The 21,810-nt window shown below is 38.6% G+C and overlaps 1 protein-coding gene across 2 annotated transcripts in view; it reads right to left on the bottom strand.

The window, feature by feature from the left end:
• The window catches only part of bltp3a (bridge-like lipid transfer protein family member 3A), a 108,597-nt gene that overhangs the window by 21,711 nt on the left and 65,076 nt on the right, over window positions 1–21,810 (bottom strand). For both annotated transcript variants that reach the window (XM_060845542.1, XM_060845540.1), the window contains exons 8-14: window positions 18,650–18,827; window positions 18,052–18,138; window positions 17,183–17,353; window positions 11,695–11,843; window positions 10,202–10,343; window positions 7,750–7,943; window positions 2,986–4,538 (exon numbers count right to left, since the gene is read on the bottom strand). In XM_060845542.1, the coding sequence (XP_060701525.1) occupies window positions 2,986–4,538; window positions 7,750–7,943; window positions 10,202–10,343; window positions 11,695–11,843; window positions 17,183–17,353; window positions 18,052–18,138; window positions 18,650–18,827 (2,474 nt within the window). The remainder of the gene's footprint in view (window positions 1–2,985; window positions 4,539–7,749; window positions 7,944–10,201; window positions 10,344–11,694; window positions 11,844–17,182; window positions 17,354–18,051; window positions 18,139–18,649; window positions 18,828–21,810) is intronic.

Consider the following 21,810-nt stretch of genomic DNA (forward strand, 5'->3'; position numbering starts at 1 on the left):
CTACATAGTGAAAACAGTCCCTTTGGCCCAACAAGTCCACACAGAACCTCCGAAGAGTAATCCACCTAGACCTATAGGATAATATAGGATTCCCCAATTAGTTGGGGTAAATATAGAATAATACACCTAACCTACACAGTCCTGAACACTATGGTCAATTCACCTAATCTGCACATCTCTGGACTATAGGAGGAAACCCACGCAGACACCAGGAGAACGTCGGTGTGGAGTTTGCACAGTCGCCTGAGGCTAGAATAGAACACAGGTCTCTGGTGCAGAGAGGCAGCAGTGCTAACCACTGAGCCACCATGCCACCGTTTCTGTTCTGATGTCAGAAAGATCCACTTGGTTAATGTTCCTTTCACTGCTGCCTATTTGCGGGTTATATTTGCTAGATTTTGAAAATTCTATTTTCCACTGTATTAGTCTGAATCAATGGGGAGAAATAGATTGCTTGTTGTCAGAAAAAGTGTCATTGGACTCAAAACATGAACACTGATTTTCTCTCCAGATACTGTCTGAGCTGATAAGTTTTTATAGCAGTTTGTTTTTATTTTAGATCTTCAGCATCTACAGTATTTTGCCTTAAAATGATATATCAATTAGGATTGGTATACATTTGTTTTGTCATGACCCCGTTCTGAGCTCATGAGCCAACGACCAAGAAGAGGCTCCCCTACAGAGTACATCTCTTTGTAGATTTAGGATTCGTAGAGGAGCACTGAATAACCTTGAAACCAAAGACTCTGAAATTACTCAAGGAACTGAAGTATTCTGCTACTGCCCTTAACCTACAAACTAAACAGCATTTGTTTCTGAACATTTTCCCTCTTCAATTTGACTGGATTACAACCAATGTTATTTCCTGTCAATTAAAGAGAGGTTCAGGTGTTAGATACACAGGCAGTGGTTAACGACAGTAAATTGTTCACATTTAGCAGATTCTGCCCTTGACACTGACAGCATGCTAAATCTTTTTGTTTGCAGTGATAAAAGTTTGCTGATTAAAGCAGAGTTGTGCTCAGCGCAAGCAGAAAACATTAGGAACTCAAATCATGAAATAATAGCATGAACTTCTATGGAAAATTTCAAGAAACAGAATTCAATTCTTTGATCAATCCTCAAATATTGTTTTTAGATAATCAGAAATGAAACAGAACTGAACAATGCCAAGCAAAGTTACGGCACCTCAAGATTAAAAATAAAACAATGACTAACTTTCAAAAATCCATCTGTGGCATTTAGAGTGGGAGTGGAATGAGTCACTCAAATGTACCACTTAACTAACCCAAGATAGTTCTACAATTAAAAATTTTTCAGAGTGGGAGAGCAGGAACATTGTCGTCTATTTAGTGGTCAAGGATAATACAATTACCACCTAATGATGGTTAAATGCTACTGAACAGCAGAGCAGTTATTGGAGAGCAATAGACCCAGGTGTTGTCACTTATCAATTCACGATGCTTTGAAACAAGCTGTATGGTACAAAGATCAGATAAGCCCAATTAGTTAGCTTGAACCTTCTTGTGCAATATCACACCTACACTTAATACTTATTTTTATTTTAAAAGTACAATCTATGTTCTTATTTTGCCAGAGCTTAGGATAAAAGACAGATTTTGATTTGATTTACGAATGAGAAAGGGAGACAGATGAAATCTCACATGCCCACATATGGATGGGACTCCAGGTTGCAAGTAGCAAGATCTTGGCAGACAGAAGTTTTGCCACCAACAGTGGGATAGAGCAAACGTGAAAAAACACCCAAGATCAGAATCAGAAGATTGAAAACTGGAGAAGTGAGACCAGGGAGATAACAAAATCAGGTAGATAAAAGTCAAGGATAAGTTGAAGACCAGCTTTTGGATTTTAAACATCTTGAAGAGCAGGGAGCTGGTTTTGAACTTTAGGTCGACTGAATGCCTTCACTTAAATGCAATCAAACAACCACTCCTCCCAAGTGTTGAATAATTTAAAATACCAGAGAATCCATTTTATTTGAGCAGAAATTAACTGTACAATGTGAGTAAGTTAAAGGTTTAAATGGACACCAAAAGCAAAATCACTTGACAACCCTGAAATTTTTCAGGAATCCTAACTGCCACATGCCCAATTAAAAACAAAATATACAAAACCTTCTGTTTGCTCATCATAATAGGCTATTTTTCAGCCAAGAGCCTTCTTGAATAAAGAGGGTGTGGTAGCAGGATGGTACAGTCTTTAAACTGTAGCTCATTTCCTTGGAGCTGATTTCAAATAGTCTGTTAAGGCTTGGGTACAGGGCTATGCACACAAAAATCGGAGAACAAACTACAGAATATCACGCTGTGGAAAACAGTTATAGAAAGCACGCTGTAGAAGATCATGCTATGGAAAACTCAACCATTCAGCAGAAAACTTGCATAATGCAAACAACTTCCACAATACAATTGCGTTATAGCCAATTAGTGCAGACACTAAGCTCTAACTCTACCTCTTAATCCTCACATGGTTAATGGGAAAGCAATCGCTATTTGAAACTTCATTTTGAGGGGGAAAGGGAATAAATTGGTCATTCAAGAAAACCGAACAGGTTCCAATCAGGAATAAAGAAGTTGCAAATGCGTTACTCCAAAGCAGCATCACATTACCTCCTTTTAGTTTTGGAAGGTACATACATGTCATGAAGATTGGACAGGGTATGGAAGAAGAACAAAAAAAAAACCAAACCCTCAAAATTTATTTTAAAAAATGTTACAAGATGTACTTGTTTCAACCATTCAGTTCGCATTACATTGCATAGATACGGTGAAAAATCGAACAACAATTCAAAAGAACTTGACAAAGAGGATAGAATTGGTGTCTGCTGGGTTCCCTGAAGTTAAGACTTTTGCAAAAAAGAAAAGTAATAAATGCCTTAGGTTTTATACTTCGATCAGTATTCAGAAATATTTATGTAAACCATTAAGATAAAATAATCACAGCTTGAAAACCATTTGAGCCTACCTAGAGGACGACAGAGAAAGCATCTTTTGCATTGTGCTCGCCATCTTTTCCTTGCTGAGACTGAAAGCATCTTTTGTAAGACAAACTGCTTCTTTCGTAAAATCCACAGTTATGAGCAGAGCTTCTTTGGCAACATCCTTTGTTACAGTCAATGGAGTTGAATCAACATCCTCAAATGGAACAGTAGCAGCCTGGACATTGCCACCAGATGATCTGCTCTTTCTTTGTGGGTCTAAAATCAAAGATGTGCTTGTAGCTAAAATGGGGTGAGAAGTAGAGTGATCAATGACATCTCCAGGACGTTCAACTTCTAGTGACTCCACTGCTTCAAATGCTTCCTCCACAAGTCCTTTTTCTAGTGTTTGAGTTGCCATCTCTTCACTGTTAGAAACAGGAGCACTGCTCACAAGCATACCGTCTTGTGACAAAACACCAAGATCTAATGAGGTTGCAATACTTAAATCCCCATTGTGAATCCCACTGTCATCCATAGAAGTAATGGTATCGTCCAGTTGATCAGTTGTTGCTCTGTTCAAAGGCTTGACCTCCATGGTCAGACTCTCTTTACTTCCAGAAGGTGAAAGTTCTGATTCAGTCAGACTTGTGCTTTCAGATTCATGGGATTTGGCATCATCATGTCCAGTTGGTGCAGGGTGAAGCAGTAACGCAATTTCTGCACTCTTTATCAACAACCCTATGCAAGTACTGCCATACTTAACTGGGGTTTTAGTCCATCTTTCCACATCCTGACTGAGGTCCTCCTGTAGCTGAATGAGATACTCCTTCAGTCGGAGTAGAACAAGGTAATGGTAATGGTTTAGATGTGCTTTTACATGGGCAGTGCTGTACACTAGAACATGCACATCTGCCTCAGAATCATCCTGTTTACTGGCTTCTCTCAATTTCCCTTCCTCTCCAATCCCTTTAGAAGATCTCAGCACTTCTGCACCCATAAAATCTTGCTTTGTATTAGCTTGCAATCCATTTCCAAGGGATTCTTTGCAGCTGGACAAATTCAATTTATGGTTCAAACTCGTGTTGCAATCCTCTAAATCAGTGCTACATTCAGATGCTGAATGACTGGATAATTCCTTGGCTTTCTGAAACTTAGATGGTTGAGACACCCAAATGGAGAGGGGAAATGCATCCACAAAGTTCAAAGGCTTGCCCTTCGAACTCTCCATACCCTCAAAGTCCAACCAGAGAAGGGAAAAATGGAGCGACCAAATATCTGCAGCTGACAATGTCTTTAATACATCATAGTTGCAGTTTTTTTGAGTGTATATTCTGTCCATATTGATTTGTTGTTCAAAAGCATGATGAAAGAAAACATTTTGCAGCACATCAAAACTGTCTGCACATTTGGGGAACTCTTTATATGACACATGAAAGAATTCAAAGTCTTTGAAAGCTTTTAGCACCAGTTGGAGATCGGAGTGTGTGCAGTTTAGTGAGTGTCGGGTGTTTGTAGCCACAACATCTGAAGTCTGAATGGTGAGGTATTGTGGTCTGTCTGGATGAGCAATTATCTTCTTGTCCACTGGAATAATAAACTGCAAAATATACAGAAAAAGTATATGATTAATTGTTTATGGATCAAATTATGAAGCCAAACAATTTCCGAGTAATGGAGCACATTCCCTTAATTTCGATTGTATTACAGAAAACGAGTCATTTATTTATTTCTAATTCCATCAACAAAATCCTTCTATTCAGATGGTAGAAAGTCTTGCTTTACTCATTTAAACATTTTTTCATCTATTTTGAACTTTACAATAAACATGAAATTTTAATAGTGAAGCAAACAGCAAAGCAAAACTTTACACTGGTACATGTTCTATTTGTAAACTCTCATTACAGTTCTGGCAAATTGTGATTTACTACACATCCAAGCAAGTGAGAATGTTATGATAATTTAACCAAACTGCATCTTTTTAGTGATTTAACATCCAGAAAGCCCTTTGTTATATACTTTGGAGAATGTAATGTAGAAAAAATGTGAGGCTTTGCACTTGGAAAAGAAAAGGGTTAGAGTATTTTCTAAATGGAGTAAGGTGTCAGAAATCTGAAACATAAAAAAGGGATTTGGGAGTCCTAGTTCAGGATTCTCAAGGTTCACATGCAGGTTCAATTGGCAGTTAGGAAGGCAAATGAAATGTAAACATTCATTTCGACAGGGCATACAAGAACTAGGATGTACTAAGGCTTTGATCAGACTGCATTTGGAATATCATGAGCAGTTTTGGAGACAATGTTTCCACTATTAGGAGAGACGAGGATCCAAAGGTATTGCCTCAGTGAAGGGATGACCCTCTAGTCCCAAGATCAAGAGAAATTACTTCAGCCAGAGGGGTGTTAAGCAATGGAGTTTATCATCACATTGGCTTTGGAGCTCAAGTGATTGAGTGTAGCAAAGACAGACATAGATAGGTTCTTGATTAGTAAAGGCATCAGGAGTTACAGGGAAAACGCAAGAGAATCAGATTGAGAAATTCCTCATTCCTGATGAATTACTTATGCCCGAAACGTTGATTTTCCTGCTCCTCGGATGCTGCCCGACCTGCTGTGCTTTTCCATCACCACACTCTTGACTCTGAGCTCCAGCATCTGTAGTCCTCATCTTTTTAGTGAGAAACATATCAGCAATGATCAAATGGTGGAGCAGACTTGATGGGGTGCATGGCCTAATTCTGTTCTTATACCTTATCGATCCCTTATGGAAGGAATGTATTCTTGAAGATACAGTATCAGGGCTATAAAGAAAATTGCTGCCTGTGTAGATTTCTCAGGAGAATGGATTGTGACTGAAATATAGTGTACAGTTGACCAAAGTGTTACTTAAAAATGTGAAGATAAAATTTTTGATTATGAACAAATGATCTTCAAACTTTGAGTGCCATGAAGAAATTAAGATTAAGAATTGTAGGCTTCAAATCACTTATCGTGCAGGTTTTATAGTATAGTTGCTAGCAGTTACACCAGATCATGGCAAAAAAAAAAGACACCCCTGACTCACTTCAGCATTGATTCAAGAACCTACATTACACTACGTCATGGTCCCAGTGTAATGTATTGTTGTGTAGAAGTCAATATACTACAGGTCTGTTCTGGACCCAGAAGTTTTATTTAAAATTCTCTTTGCAGAACATATTTAAAGTAATACAGAAGTATAAATATTATCAAATGACAAAAAACTGGCCAGATCATAGATTCACAACTAACAAGAATGTAGTCTTATCATTAATTAAATTCACATTCAATAGCACATAAATACCAGTCAAACCTGCACTGATACCTACACATTCTCTAATACAAAAATACATGTACTAAACTAGAATAAAAAGTTTAGACCATGGTCCAGAAGGTGAAAAACATTGATCAAGTCAAGGAAGCTTCTACATAAGTATTTATTTTGAAGAGCATGGGGACCACGGAATCATCCTTCATGGATGCTTGGACATATTGAGAAGAATATTCATAGAGATAGATAGGAATCTAGCAGAAAGAAGTTCAAAATTTTGTTCTCATTTTGTGATTTGAAATCGGTTTGCTTATATCATTTCAAATAGTTCAACAGTCTTCTGATCCCTAGCAAAAGATTCCAACCCTCTGAGATCAAGCTAATTTGTTTGCAACCTTGGTATTGCATGACTTTGGAGAGGAGCTTCTGTGATGTGTTTATAGTTCGCTAAAGACAAATATTTTGTCAAAGCTTTTTAATCTTATAATCAGAATAGTTCACAAGAGTACAAATTCAGGGGAAACCAACGTTCATATTGCATGAGTGGATAATGCTGATTAGTGGACAGTGGACTCTACTTCGGAGAGATGTTTAAGAGAGACATTGTGATGGACAACGTACCAGTTAACAATAATTCACAGTTCACTGCCAGACTGTGTCTATATTTTAAGTCAGGCATGTTGCCCTGACAAATAAACCAGTGAATGTCTGTCACCTATTTCATTGAGTTAAAACAGGCAAGTACATATACAAGTTCTTTTTGTTTGCTTTGAACAGGGTCCTGTGCATTAATATGTACCCTCCAGTGTATGCAAGTTCATCACATTGCCAGTCCAACTGAAGATCTAACCTTCATCGCCAAAGAACATTATGCGACAATCAGATTAGTTAGAAGTTATACAATTGTGGAACCAGATCTAATTTTTGACACTGTTGAGTGTGTCTGGCTGGGTACCATCGGTCAAAGGGATATGCCATTGGTAGGGATATGCCAGTTTTTTTGGGAAACATGGCCTCCATGCCTGGCATCACAGTTTTAGCATTTTCCTGTATTAATTCAATGGCTAGTGAGTCATTACTTACTTATTCCTTGACTAGTTAAACAACTTAAACCAAGCTTGGCAGATAACTGTTAATCATTAACTGGTCCATTTTCCCCAGCAATGCCTCACATCAGCCAATCTTCTGATGCAATATAAATTGTGGTTTACCCTCAAACTAGTTTTCTTAATACCTAATGACAAGTGCAAAGTGTTGTTTTTTGTTGACAACATTCAAGTTCTATACTTCAAAATGGTCAGGTTATATTGACTAAACCAAATCTAACATATGAAACAAATTTAAATAACGTTAACAGAACTTGTGGAGTAAACTATAACAGAACTGAAAACTTACTCCCCTCTGTAATGGGCCTCAGCAACCCTTGCCCTCCACCCCAAATAAATCATATTCCTTCAGGATTTCATTGTATATTCTTTTCAAGTTTTAAACATTAACTTGAAAATTTTTTGTCAGCAACTAACCTTCAACATGAGTCCATTCATACAAAAGTCAACATGTTCATCCACTTTCACAGAATTATTCAGTTTATAGATGGCTTTAAACTGTTGTAGTGTCTGATACAAATCCAAAAAGAAGGAGTTCATCCACAGCATGCTGACTGGATCCAGGGTAAATTGCAAGGTATTGAGATTTACATAAAGATTAGGAGAAGGCACTGTAAATGGGACAAAAGGATATAAAAGGAAAGCAAAGAATAACATATTGCTTCAAGCTAACATGATGGTAAAATACAGAATCTAATGAAATCATACTGTCATATTCTGACAAAATGTCCATGACACTTAGTGCATCCAATAGTTGGTATGTAAACTGTCCCAGTAGACTAGTAAACAAATAGTATCAAATACAGAACAATGAAGGTGCCCAACATGTATGCACCATACAGGTATGTTTTTGTGTAAATGAATTATAATGTTTTATATCAACAATTGCCCTTAAGTCACAAATATTACAAGTTGCTGGCATAGCCTGTTTTATAGCCTGAATTTGAAATGTGAGACAAAGTTAAAACAGCTACTTCCAAATCAGTTTGCTCTCAAAACACTATATCCCAATCTACATGGTAAGCGTAAATAAGAATAAATGTAAAAAGTTGATGGTTAAATTGAAGGGTCAAGATTACAACACATGGTCCTCAGAGGACTGCCAACATTTCAATGGGAGGATATTAAAAGAATATCCCTCAATGACCTACCCTCTGCACTATCTAAATATCCAGGATAATTAGATAGTTTCTATTGGCAGTCCAATCTTTGGGAGAAGATGGCAACATTTCCATATAGATTATTATCAAAAATCAGTAGCCAGACAAAAGACCAGAGTCAGGAGGCATAAAAACATTACGGAGTATTGCTGAACAAAGAGACCTTGGAGTGCAGGTTCATAGCTCATTGAAAGTGGAGTCGCAGGTAGATAGGATAGTGAAGGCGGCGTTTAGTATGCTTTCTTTTATTGGTCACAGTATTGAGTACAAGAGTTTGGGAGGTCATGTTGTGGCTGTACCAGGCATTGGTTAGGCCACTGTTGAAATATTGTATGCAATTCTGGTCTCCTTCCTAATTGGAAAGATGTTGTGAAACCTGAAAAGGTTCAGAAAAGATTTACAAGGATGTTGCCAGGGTTGGAGGATTTGAGCTATAGGGAGAGGTTAAATAGGTTAGGGCTGTTTTGCCTAGAGCGTTGGAGGCTGAGGGATGACCTCATAGAGGTTTACAAAATCATGAGGGGAATGGATAGGATAAATAGACAAAATCTTTTCCCTGGAGTGGTGGGGGGGGGGAGAGAGAGGGGGGGGGGGGGGGGGGGGGGGGGGGGGGGGAGTCCAGAATTAGAGGGCATATGATTAGGGTGAGAGGGGAAAGATATTAAAAAAAGACCTAAGAGGCAACTTTTTCCACAGAGTGTGGTACGTGTATGGAATGAACTGCCAGAGGAAGTGGTGGCGGCTGGTACAATTGCAACATTTAAAAAAGGCATCTGGACAGGTATATGAATAGGAAGGGTTTGGAGGGATATGGGTAGTGTGCTGGCAGGTGGGACTATATTGGGTTGGGATATCTGGTCAGCATGGACAACTTGGACTGAAGGTTCTGTTTCCGTGCTGTTCATCTGACTCTGACTAGATGATTAACAGATGATTGCTCAAAACTAATTCACCCATACAATCTTCAACCAGTATGATTTCCATGGAATATTTCCATTCTCTTCTCAAGACACTACCTCATAAAAAGGAAGCATCTTCAATAATTTAGTTTCTTAGGGACACTGCAGCATCTTTAGACTGGTCTCAATATGATGCACTGCTGAGAACTTACAATCTGGAACACAATGCCTATAAAAAATGATGGCAAAAACAGGCTTAAAATACAGAATTGGATTTATGGCTGTAAAAAGACAAATGTGCACAGCTATGAGGAAAAGACAGAAATGGGATGAATTGGATAGCTCTTTCAAAGAGATAAGAGTTGAATTTCCTCCTGTGCCATTTCATGATTTTGTGAAATGCCTCGGAAATACAATCATGCAACAAATAATGTTGCACAGCTGGCAGATGAACAAACACCTTGAAAATATTTCTTCAGTTGCATGGTGCACACAAAATGGAGTGAAGCTGCTTGATCTGTTCACTTCAATTTGATGTATGGAGAGGCATAATATTTATTCCTAATCCATTACAACTGCAGTATGAAAATCAAAACCAGCTTGTCCCATCACTGTCAATTTGTCAGTCTCTGATCTGTTTTTACTTCTGCAATTGGCATGTAACAAGATTGTCATCAAATTTTACCAAATATGCAGTGCAATTATAAAAACAGGATATATTGTACATGACAAATGATGTCAAATGAGTGACGGACAAGAATGCCAAATTCACTATGTATTTGGTGAACTTACTATTTATAATAACCTTACCAGGAAATTCTTTACTGTCAGGAAAATAGTATTCAGTGAATTCAATGTGAATTGCTGACATGCCAGCTGGAAGATGGTATGATGTCCTGTTGCAGGAAAGTAATGTTGTTGGCTTCTTACTGTGCTGACCTGCAGCTGAGACCTTAAATAAATTGAAGTATCAATATTCTATTAATCAAAATATCCAAATGGATCTTTTCTCTTTATTAAACCATTTTATTACAAAACCTTCTCCAGGATGGTGGTGATTTAATGAATCAATAAATGAGTGGTATAGACAGACAGAAGGCATGATAATCAATGATATCAACAGATAATCTTCCAGAATACAAAAACACAAATTCTTCCACTGATTAGCATTCAAATTTGATTGATGTGGAGCAACCTGGAAGGAAGGTCTGGATTGTAAACAAAGTTTTCACCACAGCCCAAACTACTGCCCACCATCCAATCAAAACAAAGTAGGGTGCTGGAAAAAAAAATGGAGTAACTCAAAAAATGAGTATTTTCATCTGGTAGTCACCATCCAGTTCAGGTTCTAAATTACACTTGCACATCCTGGATCACACCTCTGACTAGATGGAGAAACACATCTAGGAGTGATAAGAGTTACGTCCTTTCATCACTTAACAGTTCTGTGCTTCTTTTCCCAGAAGATAATCAAAAACAGATATTAAAAATGTGTTGCTGGAAAAGCGCAGCAGGTCAGGTAGCATCAAAAGGAACAGGAGATTCGACATTTTGGGCATAACAAGGGCTTATGCCCCAAACGTCGATCCTCCTGCTCCTTTGATGCTGCCTGACCTGCTGCGCTTTTCCAGCAACACATCTCAAAAACATTCAATGTCAGTCAACAAAATAGACAAGTAGATGCCAGTAGTATTAATGGAGATCTTCAAAATCAGGCACCAGCACTGAACAGAGCTTGACAAGCATGTAAAATGTAGTACAAGCCTATCACAATCCCAAGGCCACCACAATAGTATCAACATTCAAATGTCTGGGATCATTACTTCTTTAGATTAATAACTTTTCAGGGAAAAGCCTATTCAAAACTTTAGGTCTTTGTGACATTAAGACTAGGCCAATATAACTAAAATGTTTTATCCATCAGCTGGAGTTTGCTATTAACTAAGGTTACCAGACAACACAGAACTGGCAGCAATTACAATTTTCCATTTGAAGTCATTACCTAAGTCTCTTCTAACTTGTCCTTTACTTCTCCATGGTCCTTCTGAGGTCAGTCTATGACAGGAACCTCCAAACTGGAAATTAATGCTGGCAATGACACCGCAGGGTACCGCAGTGTGGCTATGTGGTTGCATGGCCGAGGGGAAATGCCAGTCATTACTACCACAACAAAAGTTAATAGAAAGGAAATGTTCCCTAATTTGAAAATTTAAGTAGCAATTCCCAAGCTCATACAACCAACAGATGTGTTGGTGTCAGCAGCATTATACACAGAAGATCAAAATCAAACACCCGCTCCTTACCTGATAAACATCCAGGTCATCAATGCGGATGACCACGCAGCTGGAGAGCAGCCTGTTCCATGGGGGTTGCCGAGAATCGGAATCAACAACTGATGCCGACTGATCACTTGCACGTCTTTTGCCAGCATCTACCTTTCGTGTTGGTGACCCTGATTTCAAGAAAACACAGAACGGCAATTGCAATAAATCAGTATTTTATCCAGTGTCAAACAAAGTAAGTCATAATTGTTAGAGACATTACAGAGCATTCTGTCAAGGTGCGGTTCAACAAGATTAACTATCAAAGCTGTTCTGGATACAAGTTTTACTTTGATTGCATGTTTCTACTACCCATCCATGGATTACCAGTTAACATTCAATACTTTATTAAAAATGCTGATCCTTTTGGACAGCTATTTACAATCATTCATTGCTGAATTCAGCACCCTGTGCCTCATTCATCTAAGGCCCGCATCCAATCATGTAAAGCTATGGTGAGACCACACCTGGATTAGTGTTGGGTTTGGCCTCCTTGTCCAAGGTGGAAATACTTGCATTGGAGGGGAGATGAAGATTGACTCAACTAATTCCTTGGAATGCAAGGATTGTCCTGTGAGGGGAGACTGAATCTGCGCTCGCAGTTTCGCTGAATGAGAGGTCATGTACCTAAAAAATACTAAATTCTTATAAGGTGCAACTAGGTATACGTTGAGAGGACATTTTTTGTGATTGAGGAGCCTACAACTATGCCATCCGGTTTTAATTCAAGCAGTCAGCCATTTAGGACGCTTTACTGAAATACTCTCTTATATCAGATCTGTGAAAGCTCAGATCATTAACTTTATACAAGTGTTAGGATTCCAGCTGATATTAAATCACTGTACATGGAGATCCCAGACTGAAATCTGGCTTCAAAGATCGAATTTTGTTACCTATTTGATACCAGAATGCATTCATATGTGCAACAGTGAATTTTGAGTATCGTATCCAAATAAACATAGGTTCTTCTACCCCCTTAATACCAGAGCTGCCTTGTGTCAATGAGAATCACCTAATTTAGGTATATCCAAGAATGCAAACTTTAGTTGGACAGTCACCAGTTGTAGAGTACAGTATCAATCTAGGAACAAAATCAAATTGATGCTTCTCAGTTCTATTTATACTGCATTGAAAACTTTTAATACTTGATGGTTGGGAAGAAAATGAACAATCTTGTTTGTTCAAGTTCTCAAAAAGTCATTAAGTTTCTTTGATAGAGAAAAAAAACCTTTGCTTAGATCACCTGAACTCAAATCAGTAAAACACTGGAAAGAGGACAGCCTTGTGATCTGTCAAAACAAGCAGCTTCGTTCATTTTTGAAAACATACTGACATCTGAAACCCCAGTTATTTACTGAAAGTGAAGCCCCAACGTTTTGTATTTAAAACAGAAGAATTTTTACAATGAAAAAAACAAAGCAAAGCAAACTTCAAATATTAGCTTTGATAACTACCTACACTCAGCTCAGAACCAACATCTATTGAACTTGAATTTGTAGGAAAATTCAGTTACATGTACATAAATTACACATTACAAATGAAACATGACTAAGACAAGTCTTGCCAATTGATTTGATAGTCCACTCTGCATATATATCTGCAACCTCAGTTAAAAATTATTCAATTTGAATGTGAACATAGGAGGTATAGTTAGTAAGTTTGCAGACAACTCCAAAATCGGAGGTGTAGCGAACAATGAAGGAGGTTACCTCAGAGTACAATGGAATCGGTTGGGCCAATTAGCCGAGGAGTGGCAGATGTAATTTAATTTAGGTAGATGTGAGTTGCTGCATTTTGGAAAGGCAAATCTGGGCAGGACTTTGACACTTAACGGAAAAGTCATGGGGAGTGTTGCTGAACAAAGAGATCTTGGAGTGCAGGTTCATAGCTCCTTGAAAGTAGAGTCACAGGTAGATAGGATAGTGAAGGCAGCGTTTGGTATGCTTTCCTTTATTGGTCAGAGTATTGAGTCTAGGAATTGGGAGGCCATGTTGCAGCTGTACAGGACATTGGTTCGACCACTTTTGGAATATTGTGTGCAGTTCTGGTGTCCCTCCTGTAGGAAGGATATTGTGAAATTTGAAAGGATTCAGAAAAGGTTCATAAGGATGTTGCGAGGGTTGGAGGATTTGAGCTATAGGGAGAGGCTAAATAGGCTGTGGCTGATTTCCCTGGAGCATCTGAGGCTGAGGGATAACCTCGTAGAGGTTTATAAATTCATATGGGGCATGGATAGGGTAAATAGACAAAGTCTTTTCCCTGGGGTGGGGGAGTCCAGACTAGATGGCAGAGGTTCAGGGTGAGGTGAAAAATTTAAAAGGAACCTAAGGGGCAACTTTTTCATGCAGAGGGTGATGTGTGTATGGAATGAGCTACGAGAGCACGTGGAGGAAGCTGGTACAATTGCAACATTTAAAAGGCATCTGGATGGGTATATGAATAGGAAGGGTTTAGAGGGATATGGGCCAAGTGCTGGCAAATGGGACTAGATCATTTTAGGATATCTGGTTGGCGTGGACAAGTTGGACCGAAGGGTCTGTTTCCATGCTGTACACCTCAAATGACTCTAATATCATTGAATGGAGAGAAAAAAAAACAAAGTAGTCTTATGGCAGCATTTCAATTACGTTGTCCCAGAAAGTGGCCAACATTTATTCTCCATCATTTGATAAAACAATTGATTTATATAATTCACCGTTTATGGAGCAATGTAGTAGTTCACTGGCTATCACATTTTCCAAAAGAACTGAAATTCATTGTGCCGTGTACTGAGAGCTCTTAAGATGAAAAGCCAAGTCTACTCCAGTTATTTTGAAGCAAGTTTTTTTAATCAACAACCCATCTGTTCAAAATAGGAAAGCTAAGCAGCAGTAAAATAGTAATTTAATGCCGGTAAATTTACTTTGTGCATGTGAATTGAATGCCTAATAATTAAGGCGTTGCTGTGTAGAAGTGAGTTTCTTTTTCTGTATGCTTACTTATCCAAGGTTATTGAAGTAGTGGTCCTATTTACTTGTTTCAGTACATCCCACAACTGTTTAAGATCCCAAAGCATTATTGATAATAGCAGAGAACTTGCTCAGTGTTCTGGGTAAAACTTCTTCAATCAATGTCAGGAAAAAAATAAATGATCAGTGAGCTTATTTGTGTGATTGTGCTAGTGTTAAATGTTGCTGTACCTACTTTTTACAACCGTACAAGTACTCGCTTTTTGTGACACGTTTCGGCTTCATCCACAAACTCCAAACGATTGAAAAATAACAACAAAAATTCAAAACCCAGTCCACAATATAAATTCCCTTTGTGTTACGTTGTTCAGTTTCCATCATAGGCAACACAATGGAATACACAATTAGATAAAGTCAAAATATAAACATAATTCACAATTACATTACCTAGATTGAAATTTAAAGGTAGAGATACTAATTGAGCGTAAAAAAGTTTTAACCCATATTTCTCATTGATGTGCATACAAAACTGAGCACAGTGGAAGTAATTATAATTATGAGAAATTAAAATTATGAGAAATAAAGGGGAGACTCATATTTACACAGATGTCCTGTGGTCATGAAAAGCTGCTAAAATGCTTTGTGCTCAAAAGTAGATTCAGAGACTAGTTACTGCTGCAACATTGGAAATGCAGTAGTCAGGTTGGGCACAGTGAGGTACCATTAAAAGCAAATGTGATAATAACCAGATGAGTTTTTTTTTGCGAAGTTGATTTAAATATAAAATGTTCACCATGACACTGGTGATAACTTACATGCTCTTTGAGACAATGCTATCGGGTTTTCTATGCCTACCCGAGGCAGCAAAAATGGGAGTCTCGACTTAACATCCCACCCAAAAAGATAGTAACATCATAGATAGCACCTGGCATTGCAGTACACTCTTCATCCTGTTCAGGAGTAAACCTCTGGCTTAACAAGTGGGTGAAATACCAATTTAGGATGGCTAACACAGGCACCCATCTTGGACAGATTTTCATGCCTTCATCCTCTATTGTTACAGAAAACCTTTCTGACATTACCAAACTTTAACCTTTGAAAAAGAACTGCAAACAGATTCTACAGACAAAACAAATCGCTGTACCAGCTTCACAGGTCACAGTAAAGCTATTGAGTTGTCATGAGCTCACGCTCACAAATGCTCTATCTACAGGCAGGCGGCCAAATATGCTGCAAAACTCCAACAGCATGATGAATTTGAATGAACAAGACTCAAAACAAAGACATTATCTCTTTACTTTCATTTGTATTTCATTAACAAAAACACCACATTATTTTAGACACAATGGAAAAGCAAAGTGAGACACCAAACACTGACCTACATTTTGGTCAAAGAAAGAGTGAGAGATAATACAAGTTAAACTTGTAAAGGGAGTGCAATCATACCAAGTTTCAATAGTGCATCTGCATGAACCTTCGAAAGCAGGAGGACATAATAACAGAGCTGCAAATGTGTTGCTGGTCAAAGCACAGCAGGCCAGGCAGCATCTCAGGAATTGAGAATTCGACGTTTCGAGCATAAGCCCTTTATCAGTCCCTGAAGAAGGCACACGGGATCCTGGGTTTTAACTTAACAGTTTTAATGCATAGGATTCTGCGCTAGAATACACAAAAGCAAGGTCATGTACTAAACCCACATAAAATATGAATCCTGCTCCAAATGGAGTATTGCAACCATTTCAGGAAAAACATGAAGGCTTTGTGGAGGATACACAGTTATTAGCGTGTTTCAGAGATGACAAATTCAGGTTACATGTTTTGGTTGGAGAATCTGAGATTGACATCTTCGTTTTGGAGGCCAAAGTAAAAATTACAGTATTTTATATAGCGTTTCCAGATCCTCAAGCACCATGAACTAGAGATCAGATTTAATATGATTGGCAAAGGAAGCTGAAGGGAGGTGGATAAAAATTTTAACCAACAAGTGATCAAAGTGAAGAAGGAATTTGCAGAAATATGGGACACAGGACCAATGAGACTGTTCGACAAAAGCTAAACAAAAATTGTGGTTTATCACACCACAACAGTGGCCTGGCTGACAAGTAGTTATTTAGTTGCAAAGCACATAATGACAGCCTGAGATTGTGAAAACTGTTCTAGAAGTCCGAGTCACCATTTTCTTGGTTTGCATAAATATTATCCTGATGTAACTTGGATTTGAACAGTGTTTAAGGGTCTCTATATTTCCAATGTATTCAAACCAGCTTCTTTGTGGGGCTGACAGGATAAATTAAAAGTCAAGTGAGCCACGAGAGGTGGGCAGTGGTGGGAGGGGCAAGAGGAGAAAAAAAATGAAAAAAACTGGACTGAATTGCTAATAAACTCATTTAAAAGCTTTGACCTCGACATCCCTCTCTTTAATTAAAAAGGTATGGATTATAAAATACAACAGGATTGTTCAGAATTTCAGACCATTTTGGGAGTTCACTTAAGAAATCTAGCTTCAAAACAAAATCACATACCCTTTCTTTTGCCAGGAGATTCTTTTGTTGGTGATCTGACAACTGTTAGACCCTCATGATGATCTATTATTGTTTGCACTTTCGACTGAAACTCTTGAAGCAGGTCTTTAGCCCAGCGTGATCTCGCTTCCATTGTTTCACAATGTCTAACCCAATGTTTGCAACTATCATCTGCAAGCAGAATAAATTAGAATAATAAATTCATATTCACTTCAGACTGAAGCCTACAATGTCTGGAGTACTGCATATCACCTTCTAGTCATGATAACGTCAGACTATGACCACCATTTGGAATCCTACCATCAAATCAGTACCATACCAGACCAACTTTGATATGGAAGCTCCTACACAAGTTTGGCTAAAGTCACCTTGCATGACCGCATGGCACAGGTAAACAGATCTTCAAAGTACATGCAATTTGTTTGTGTGCACATGCAAGTACTTTTCATTTTTTTTCATTTGCCCAGTTCTAATGTGAATAGTTAGAGCTAGAGGGGCTTAGTCCTGCTAAAACGTTTTAAAACTAGTGGGTAATTCCACAACAAGCGTGTGTTAATGTATACGGCCTGGTACATACACAAAGCAATGGCAATCTCAAACAAATTTTATACAAGCTCTTTCCTAACTCAGATGCTCATTATACTCAAAAAATTACAAATCTGAGCTATTCTCCATTATGAATAGGATGAACAAAGCAGCAAAGTCTTCAATGACAATTTTCTCAAAGTTTTTTCATTTTGTTCCCATTTGAGCGTTTTCCCTGATCCTGTACTACACCTGAATAGTGAGTTACAGCTCCAAAAGTCAACTGTAAAGTATCTAGTCACTTGAAATATACACCATTTCTTGTAGCAATAGAACTCACTCACTTGCCCAGTGGAAGGGATAATAGTCGAAGCTCAGGTTTCTGAATGTTAACTGTATAGCTCCTCCAGCAATTCGATGTTTAGATCCTCCTGTGCAAAAAAGACAAAACATATGTAAAGAACCAACTGCAGAGGTGGAAAGTTAATTGGCCAGACTGAAGCAAGGACTAGCATACAAGATTAACAGACATCTGGGAGCTACCTTACAACTCCAACATTTGCATTTTTTTTCCCTTTCTTCTCATCTCAAGTACTTGCGCACAACCATGTACACCACTTCACTCTCTACCAAATCACAACTTAAGTTCAAAAATAGCTTTTAACAAGACATCTTCAGCTAAAGTAAGGCTTTTTGAAAACAAAGCATTTGTCTTTTATCTCCTTTCATAGCACGTGAATGTTATTAAAATGTACTTGCAGTGCTTTGCATCCTTGAATGAAAGCTTGTTCTCCCCCAACCAAGAGTCAAACTGGAATCATAGTAACTCACTTTACCATTTCACCTACTCAGACTAACTTCTGGAATGCACAAATTACATAAATGGATCAGTTAAAAAGTCATTTTTTTTCCCCTGGTGCAGGCATCATAGATTGCTCGTACCTTGTTCCATTGAGGCACCATCATCACAAATGTGCAAATCCAGGCGTGAGATTTGGCTGTGATAGGATGATTCTTTCACATCATACAAATCAAAATACTGACTAATACTGTTCAAACTGTTGCTTGAGGAAGCTGGTTGCATTCGCGTCTGATGGACACTAGGCACTGATCCACTTGTCTGTAGAGAAGGCATTTACAAAAATAATTTTAAAAAAGGTGAGGTCAACTACAGGTAAACTTGCAGGACACCTGAAGTAAAGTCAAAGTCAGATTGCACAATGCTCAAAAGGTCTTAATTATACAGCTTTATGTCAGATCTAATGAAATTCAGTGAAATGTGTAAGAACAATAATTAACCTTTTAATTATCTCCTCCATTACTATTTACAGTCTTGCATGTATTAGCTATGTATTGCATATTTAGGAAAAACCAAGACATCCCAAAGTCTGAAGTTAGAGCAAGGTTAAGAGTTCTCATTTGGGTACAAATTCCATGCAACCTCAGGCAAGGCAAGACGGACAATTAAATACTAAAAATGAAAAAAGTTCTTTTAGACATACACTATTGGTATTGTGTTAAGATTAGAGTGGTACTGAAAAATCACAGCAGGTCAGGCAGCATCCGAGGACCAGGAAAATCAACATTTCGGGCAGGAGCCCTTTCATCAGGATTTTCCTGCTCCTTGGATGCTGCCTGACCTGCTATGCTTTTCTAGCACACTAATCTATCTGATCTCCAACATCTGCAGTCCTCACTTTCTCCTGATTCATATTTTGTAGCTACTGTGAAGTCTCTGTCATGGTATGATAGATACTTAGGAAAAGTTAAGTTTCCATTTTAAGCCAGAGTATACTTTAACAATGTAGTAATATTATGTAATGCTAGCCAACCACTTCTGCATTAAAAACAAATGTAGAGTCTCATCCCTTTGTTAATTCATGAGCAAAGGTCCTTTTTATTTTATAATCTCAATCTAAACCTTTCACTCTTGGTCACCAATTTGACAGAGTTAATGAATCTGATTAACAATTCCTCCTCATATGAAAATTTCTAATATGCTTCAGTCTAATTGGTTAAGAAAATATACAGCTTAGCTCAAGATTCCAGCTTGTGGAAAACTCCAGGCTGCTTTAATACTAGGCTTCCCATGCAAAACATTGTCAATACTGAAATGGGTGGGGCAAATTTAACAGCAGGCACAATTAAATTATTACTTTTACCACCCTTCAACTATTGATGTGCTTAAAGACTTTAGGATTTCACTGCATGCTAAAAGCCAGTCCTTTTTTAAAAAAAAAAATCCTCGACTTTTCATTTTTTGTTTAACCTCCTTTCGGACACTTGCGTGTTTGTTCTCAATTATATTTTTGATGCAACATGTTATAAAACATCTACCTCCATCGGTCAACAGCTTTTGAGGGAATATACCTTGACTGTGCCAAATTCATCTCCTCTTTGAAGGTTGCACAGTTCCAGTTTTACTCTGCTGTCCAGTCTACCCTGCCAGCACCAATCATAGAACATAGAACAGTACAACACAGTACAAGCCCTTTAGCCCACAATGTTGTGCCGAGCATTTATCTAAATCTAAGATCAACCTAACCTACACACCCTTCAATTTACTGCCATCTACATGCTTCACCAGCAGTCACTTAAATGTCTCTGACTCTACCACCACCGCATTCCACACACCCACCACTCTGAGCCAAGAACCTACCTCTGACATCTCCCCTCTACCTTCCTCCAACCAGTTTGAAATTATGACCTCTCGTGACAGCCATTTCTGCCCTGGGGAAAGTCTCTGGCTAGCCACTCTATTTATGCCTCTCATTACCTTGTATCAAGTCACTTCTCCTCCTCTCCAGTATGAAAACCACTGGCTCACTCAACCTCTCCTCATAAGACAAGCCCTCCAATCCAGGCAGCATCTTTGTAAATCTCCTCTGCACCCTCTTTAAAGCATCGACATCCTTCCTATAATGAGGAGACCAGAACTTGACACAATATTCTAAGTGTGATCTAACCATTGTTTTATAGAGCTGTAGCAAAACCTCGCGGCTCTTAAACTCCATCCCCCTTCTAATGAAAGCCAAAACACCATTGCCTTAACAATGCTATCAACGTGGGTGGCTACTTTGAGGGATCTATATATGTGAACCTCAAGGTCCCACTGTTCCTCCACACCGTCAAGAATCCTGTCTTTAACCTTGTATTCAGCATTGAAATTTGACCTTCCAAAAGACATTTCACATTTATCCAAGTTGAACTCCATCTGCCACTTCCCAGTCCAGCTCTGCTTCCTGTCAATGACTTGTTGTAGCCTGGAACAGCCTTCAACACTACACATCATCAACCTTCATGTCATCAACAAACTTATTAACCCATCCTTCCACTTCTTCATCCTAGTCATTTATAAAAACTACAAAGAGCAGAGGCCCAAGAACAGATCCCTGGAGGACACCACTGGTCACCAAACTCCAGGTGGAATGCTTTCCATCCACTACCACTACCACTTGCTGTCTTCTTTCGGCCAGCTAATTCTGTATCCAGACAGCTACATTTCTCTGTATCCAATACCTCCCAACATTGAGTGAGCCTACTGTGGGGAACCTTATCAAATGATTTACTAAAATCCATATACATCACATTCAATTGTCAACTTGTCTAGTCACTCAATAAGGCTTGTGAAGCAGGACCTGCCCCTCAAAGCCATACTGATTACCTTTAATCAAACTATGATTTTCCTTAGTCATAAATCCTCTCTCAGAATCCTTTCCAGTACCTTGCTTACCACAGACGTAAGACTGACTGGTCTGTAATCCCCAGGGATTTCCCTACTCCCTTTCTTGAACAGAGGAACAACATTCGCCTCCCTCCAATCAGCCGGTACTATTTCAGTGGAGTGAGGATGCAACGATCATCACTGGAAGCGCAGCAATCTCATTCCTGGTTTCCTGTAGTAACCATGGATATATCTGGTCCGGCCCTGGGGACTTATTTATCTTGATACTTCCCAGAATTTTCAGCACATCCACTTTCTTAATATCAATCTGTCCAAGCCTATTACCCTAGTCCAGTGTTCTCACTATCAATGAGGTCGCTCTCTCTGGTGAATATGGAAGCTAAAAACTCATTTAGGGCCTCCCCTACCTCTTCAGACT

This window comes from Hemiscyllium ocellatum, chromosome 26, assembly GCF_020745735.1.
Source record: "Hemiscyllium ocellatum isolate sHemOce1 chromosome 26, sHemOce1.pat.X.cur, whole genome shotgun sequence".
NCBI classification, from domain to species: domain Eukaryota; kingdom Metazoa; phylum Chordata; class Chondrichthyes; order Orectolobiformes; family Hemiscylliidae; genus Hemiscyllium; species Hemiscyllium ocellatum.